The 7005-nt window shown below is 44.7% G+C and overlaps 1 protein-coding gene across 1 annotated transcript; it reads right to left on the reverse strand.

Moving 5' to 3' along the window:
* Nucleotides 1–753: 753 nt before the first annotated feature.
* On the reverse strand, nucleotides 754–6370 carry LOC126567700 (syndetin). Its single transcript, XM_050223919.1, has 4 exons — nucleotides 6310–6370; nucleotides 2306–4843; nucleotides 2119–2231; nucleotides 754–1138 (listed from the first exon to the last, which is right to left on the reverse strand). Exons 1-4 carry the CDS (start codon nucleotides 6361–6363, stop codon nucleotides 754–756), a joined length of 3090 nt encoding a protein of 1029 aa, XP_050079876.1. The 5' UTR covers nucleotides 6364–6370.
* Nucleotides 6371–7005: the final 635 nt, after the last annotated feature.

Genomic DNA, 7005 nt, shown 5'->3' on the forward strand with positions numbered 1-7005 from the left:
TAAACAATCAATAAATCCACTAAACAGGCGTTTTTCTTTTCATCGTGCCTCGTGTTTTAAACCAATACTGTTGGTTTGTTGCCTTTTTTATTCCATCAGGTGTTAGCTTACAATTAAATAAGATTTGCTGTAAAATACACTCCGAAAACAAACGCAAACGAACGGAATTAAGAAGGGAACAACATATCTGTGCCTCGCCTTTGTCGCTTACTACATTTTGCACTCGGAACCGGAACATTTGCAGCGTGTAAGCAGCTCGGATGAGCCTATAACAAGTCATCAAATAAGTAACTAACTATCAAACGATGAGCATACATAATTGCGATTAGATAAAGAGATAGATGTACAGATAGCGAGAGAGAGAGAGAACTATAGTGAGGAGCACAAAAATGCTATCGAAAATACTAACAGATTAGTAAATCCAGGTCATGAGTTTTGTTCGAGATTTGATACTTGGTCTGCTTAGCTTGCATACTAGTTGTTTTGTTCTTTTCGAAACCCGTCTAACCTTGTCTAGTTAATCCTTGTATAAGCTACGATTTTTTCGAAATACGAACCCAGATCGATCATTACCTACTTTCAGAGACTGCACGCTGATGATAGAAATTAGTTGGCAAAACAAAAACTAAACTAATATATAAATAAACAATCGTATAGACATCTCTACAGCTAATGGAAGGAAAACGTAACAACATTCAATGAAATGAGGAGATAATAAAAAAAGAAACGGACGCAAACGTAGATTCAGATCAATTAAGAGTCCCTTTTCGGACCTTCAACGTGCAACCTCCGACCATCACCGGACGGTTGCTGGGTGGGAGAGGAATTGCTGGTGCTGGAAGTAGATCCAGTCCCCGACTCGACGAGCGTAAGCAACCGTTGGCGTGCCTTCTTGTCGCTGCTGCACGCACATTGCACCAACCCGACCAAATGTTTCGATGAGTAGCCATGCGGTTCGAGCAACCACTGTTCCAGCAGATCCTTCGGCAAATAGTACGCCTTCACGTACTGTTCCACGTACGCCCGATGTTCGGGATGTTTACCACCCGACACGATCTCCAGCAGGGACCAGAAGTGCGTGAAGTCGAGCTGCATCAGTGCCCGCCCACCGGCTGAACACTTTTTAGCGTTCGAGAAGCTGGCGAATGAGAGAAATGGAAGCAGGAAAAAATCAATCTTAACCGTTTGGACTGTAACCTAACATCTCAGTAATAAAAAGATTTCGGTCTGACGTTCTATAAACTGTTGGAGGTATTTTGTTGTTAAATTTTGTTAAAGCTCTTAAATATTTAATTTTGTCGGAATAAAACATGTAAATTTGAAAATTCCATATCATGAAAATTACTTATAATTGACGCAGCATAATTAATTTAATAGAAAGAAGAACGCCTGTCGTTCTCAACTCTTACGGGACAATTTTTAACCTTCGTTTAAATGACAAAAAATACACCCTTACTTCTACAACCACCCCTGGGTATGGTCATTACACTGTGTATGGGAGTTTGCATTTCACCAAATAAGAGAGATAATAACTTTTGCTCTGCTCGTCATATTTGCATGAAAATTTCAATAAAGATGAGGCTATTTGTTGTCTAACTGTTAAACTGTAAAAGTTAGCTGAGAATTTAATCAATTCTCCTTCTGTTTATTTTTTATTTTCCTAGCTTCTATATTTATAATAAATGTTATAATAAATATTCAGCTGCAAAGCATGCATAAAACCAAAAGAGGAAGAGTTTATGTAAAAATCTAATATATTATGCTCATTATGAGGTATTTGAAGTCATTTCAATCACAGCCAGAAGATATAAATCCTAATTCCACTATACTACACAACAAAAGCTTTGCATAAGAGATTGGAGAACTTAAAAGAATCTTCTTCTTTTTATTTTTTACATCCAAATCAATGATCTCCTTACATCTACTATAAGCAGTTGTTCGCTGACCTGATGTTTTATTTGCAAATTGGCAACATAAATTAATTATTTAACAAAAAATAGAAGCAAAATCAATGATTTCATTTTTACGAATATTCCTTAAAAATTGGTTTGACACCCTTCCAACCCGGGTAGACGGTCATTGAAATAAAAGTTAAAATGTTAAACAAAGGCACATTACCCTTCGACGAGCAGATGTGTTAGCACGTGCACGAAGCTATCCCAAAGCACATCCGGTGGCAGCATCACGGTGGACGTTTGCTCTTCCAGCTTCATCGCAAAATATTGTACACCCTAGGGAAAAAAGTTGTATAAATATAATGGAGCTTTTTTGTTGCGTTACGCAGTCTCTACACACAAACACTTACCCGATTGATGGTGTCGATGTATGGTGAGTGTTGCACATTCACATGATTCACGTCCCATTTCACTTTGGCCATCGCGTTCAGTATCGCTTGCAGATCGATAACACGTGCCGTCGAGCACAAAAAGATCGGTTTGCGCACATCCGGCACGTACTCGGTTGTACGCACGAGATAATCGCGCAACGCTGCCTGCGTCCAACCATCGTCCCGATCGGCACTGCCCGGTACGGTGGTTGTCGTTGCGCCCGCCAGCAATCCACCTAGATAGCTTTCCATCTGCCGGAACTGAGCGACCAGCGTGACGCAGCTTTCCGACGCGACGATACGCTTCTGCAGACCGTACAGTGTGTCGGGATCGGTAAGATCGGGCCGCACCATCTCATCCGACAGGGGCCAAACACGGCGCAGCTTTGGTAGGAGTTCCGTCTGGATGCGTTGCATTGCGGCCCGCAAACGTGCGCTGGATAAATTATCGCGTGGTACGGGTAAGTCGGCTGAGAAGAGATCATGCACCGAGTACAGATAGTAATCGATCAGTTCGGCCATTGAGCGCACGATTTGGGGTGTTATTGGGTGTAAGAGTTTGCAGAAGTACAGATACCGTCCGATGCAGCGCAGCACGGTAAGGGAGGTGTTAACGACAACGATCGGTGCACCGGTGGTGAGTGATGGTGGTGGTTGTGCGGATGCCGAGTGCCTGGGAGAGCCCGGTGATCCGGCCGACTGTTGTTCATTATTGTCGCTACTATCCTCCGAACAGTAGTAGGACGATTCGTCCGCAATCCCTGCCAGAATGTCTTCCTCCAGCATCGTACTATCGAAGCCACCGTCGAAGGGCGAACTTTTCTCGGTGAAGCGCAAAAAATAGCCACAGGAACCGTACAGTGAGCTTTCGTCCTGGGAGTGCAACGATGAAGCACTATCCGGAAGCAGTTCCGTCCCGGGTGGACTAGTGCGGGCGGGTACCACCGACGTACCGCCACCAGCACGTGACAGCGCGTGTCGAAAGTTGCGATATTCCTGCAGCTGCGTCACATCGTGAAAGCTCCCAATCGGTACCCAAACCTCGTGGTCGAAGAATAGGCCAATCTCCTCGAGACAGGACGCATGATATCGTTGGAAAAACTCCATACTTTGCCGTTGCATTGCGGTAAGCAATTTTTCCGACCGGCTTTCGCAAAACTCAACGCCAACCTTCTTCAACCGCTGAACGATCGCCAGTATCTGCACGAACTGATCGTACTTAAGCGCGTACAGTCGCCCCGTACCGATGAAAACGCAAATCTTTGCCTGTATATCGTTCCACAGCCGAAACTGACCACTTTCCAGCTTTTGGCGAATATACTCCTGCTGAAAGATGGCGGACGAACGATCGGACGCTACATCACCTTCCTCTGGTGGGGCTTTCTCGCACAGGGAGCGATTCTGGTGCCAGCAGCGTATCTGATGGTACGACACAAGTATCTTCCAGAACGCTCGACACAGCGCCGTCATACAGTGTACGTAACGGTCCATCGGGACACATTCGCACATCTGCTCGTACGTTAGCTTTTTGCTTTCCTCCACGCTTACTTCCATGTGCTGACGTAGCACGGTAAACGCCGCCGTATGGACCGACGAGACAAAGTTCATGTGCAGCTGATCCATCGCTAGCAGCTGCTTGCCGAGCAGTTGGTACGCTTCCTGTAGCTTCTGGTACCGGGCCGGTTCAAACTCGGACGGCATTTCGCCCAACACACTCTCCAGCTGTACCTCGGTCAGCAGTAGCGTGTCCTGCAGCTTGTGCGACAACGACTCCACACACCGATACTCGTGAAACCGTTGTGAAAGATTCTTATTCTCCAACAGTATCGCAATTGCGCCACCGTAGTCCGCGTCCGTTAGTCTACGCTGCAGTCGCTGATCGATCGAACGCATGCTTTTCAGTGCATTAAGCGTACGCAACAGATTCACCAGCGTTTGGCGCTTTTTGTATGCGGCCAGTATTTCGAGATTGGTCGTCGTTAGCAGCAGCTTCGAGGTATCCAGCTTAAGACGCGCCGTACGGCACATTGCGACCGTTTCCCGCAGCAAACGTTCCGTTTCGCGGATGCGCTGAAACTCCGCATCGCTGGCGGTGCGCTGTTCGAGAATTAGCTGGAGCACTTTTTTCGAAATTACACGATGCTGCCGACGTAACACACCCATCGACTGTTCGATCGAACCACAATCGAGCAGCTGGCCCGTTTCGGACAGTTTGCGCAACTCGTGCAGCCCCGTATTGCTGCCGGTATCGAAGTAGATCGCCTCGGTCGATTCCAGCACCTCCTGGTCGGAGGCTGCCGTTTGCTCGTCCTGGCCACTGTTCGGTCCTCGCTGGCCGGATATCTCCTCCGCCCAATCGAACGGTGGCATACTGGTACTGGTGGCCACTGTCGGTGCAACGGTTTGGGTGGAAGGTTTCGTGTGACCGCCCGGGGTGGGTCCAGCGGCTACTCGGGCTACCTGCTGCTGGTGCACGTAATAATCCGTGAAGCCCATCTTTGGAATCTTTACCTCTTTCTGAAAGCAACAAGGTATCCGGAGGTTAAGAATTGAACGTGTAATATGATTTGTGGAGAAATCTATGCTGAATCAAATCCTAAAAGAGTTTTAAAATGCTTTACGATTCAAATCATGAATAACTCTTTGCGGATCGAGTCTCTATGGCGACTAATAACTCCTTGCGAGTGAGTTTGATGATAACGATTCCCAAAAGAGTTAAAACACTCTTTGCGGTTAGAATCTTAAAATAGTTGTCAATAACTCTGGTGATCGAGTTGAAGCCCAAAACGAACTGTAAATACTAAAGGAGTCGGATGCATGGGAACCCATTAACTGTCCCGAGAGGCCCCTGTTCGTGATGAGAACACCACATTTTCGCTTAGGGCCTCAGCAGGGCTAAAACCACCTCTGTCCTAGACTTAATTTAACCCATAGCTGGAACAGGTTACCAGGTGATAGACCAGGCGTACCGTATGTAACGGGACAGTCCCTTTTTTCACCGAAAGTTGATGTACCGTCGTAACCATGGATATTGCCAATTCCTCCCATATTTTGATGTCCTTCCAATTTTTTTTTTCTATTTTGATTATTCCGAAAATTCATAAAAGTTCAACGATCTGTGATCGAGGTGTAAGCCGTTTTTGCTTACCATTTTGTGCGACATTTTCAGAGTTTTCGTTCAAACGACTGTTTCTCAAAATTGCTAAACAAACTGAAGCAATGGTGACCAATGTGCTATCGCCGAAAGTGGAAAGAATTTTTTCAAGCAATGAGTAGCATGTAGATTTAGAGTTGGGTCCAAATGATCGAGGTAGAACGAACAAAATGCTGCGTATGATAAGAACACGTGTTGTTCCTGTTGCCTTTTTTGTTGCGGATTGAATTCGCAGTTTTAGATGTTGGCTTGTAAATATATGAGATGCACAAGCATATGTTATGGCCATTTTCTTTCTTTTTCTGAAAGGCAAGACTTTATAAATTTTCTTTAAAGTACGGAATTTTTGAGTATACAATAATACAAATTCACCGGTTTGAATATCACCATCCAAAAATAAAGAAATAAGAATCAAATTTTAATAATTTCATTATTTTTCCTGTTCATCCTGTATAATAAAACATGGCCAATTTCAACAAATATACATACGAAAAGCGCAATTCCGCAAGCAATAAAATAAAAGGCTGCAAACCAGCGAGTTTTAATAAACCCTGATTTAATGCGTTTGATCATTTGATGACTTAAACTTGATAACTGGAACGTTTGATGACTTAAAGTTTACACAAATTTTGGATAATTCAGTTTGTTTTCATGTCTCTGACTCTGGCATTTCCTAAATCCGTCTGGTCAGCCTATTTAGAATTGAAAGCGTCATGTGATTTGTGGAGGAAACAAATGTGGGCGACGGTGGTGAAAGTTGTTATCCAGCTGATCCCGGCACACGCACGCACTTCGTGCATCTCACCCACCCCCCCATCGCTATACCGACCTTTTTGTTGATCAGCTCCAACACTTTGTACTTGATTTCCTCCACCTTCTCCATCGTTCGCTGAGGGGGAGGAGGGAGTTTGATTTGCAGCGGTTGATTGAAATACTGGAAGCGTGTGGCACCGATCGACGGACACGGGCGAAGGCAAATACGGGAGGATTCACTGTTGTTATTGTTGCAACTGCTGCCTGCTGTTGCTTCTGCTATGAATCACCATCAGAACTTTCTGCTCGCTTAAACACTGCTCACTGCAAACTGCGCCTTTCTCTACAACACACACACAAACACCCGACTACCTCGTTCGCATTGTTACTCCCAGCCGTTTTAGTTTGCAAGTGTTGCTTTAATTTTTAATCACTTTCTTTTGCGTTCCTGTTTTACTGCTGATGCTGGAAACTGTTTCCCTGTGCTATAACTTAACCCCCCAACAAGCGTTGAATGTTGGACATAATCAACACTCAAAATAAAAAGAAACAAAACCTGCGCTATTTCAGTCATACGGATGTAGGTGTGTGCGTGCGTGTGTGTTGATTTTGTTTGCTGCCATTGCGTTTATGATCGCGATTTGAGCACTCTCCCGCTGCAGATGCAATGATGCACCGCTTACACGAGTCGTGGAAACAATTCAAATTTTAATGACTATTTTAAAAAGTGAGTTGTCTTCCCAAACTTCTGGATGTGTTTTGTTTCTCGAAT

This window comes from Anopheles maculipalpis, chromosome X (genome assembly GCF_943734695.1).
Source record: "Anopheles maculipalpis chromosome X, idAnoMacuDA_375_x, whole genome shotgun sequence".
In the NCBI taxonomy this organism is placed as follows: Eukaryota; Metazoa; Arthropoda; class Insecta; order Diptera; family Culicidae; genus Anopheles; species Anopheles maculipalpis.

Bases quoted from the DNA above. Each gene is read 5' to 3' on its own strand.
- LOC126567700 (XM_050223919.1), bottom strand. From the start codon at position 6,363: ATGGAGAAGGTGGAGGAAATCAAGTACAAAGTGTTGGAGCTGATCAAC. The intron at 4,844-6,309 runs GTCGGTATAGCG...TGTTGCTTTCAG, and splicing joins TGGAGCTGATCAACAAAAAG to AAAGAGGTAAAGATTCCAAA. The intron at 1,139-2,118 runs GTAATGTGCCTT...CTCATTCGCCAG, and splicing joins ACACATCTGCTCGTCGAAGG to CTTCTCGAACGCTAAAAAGT.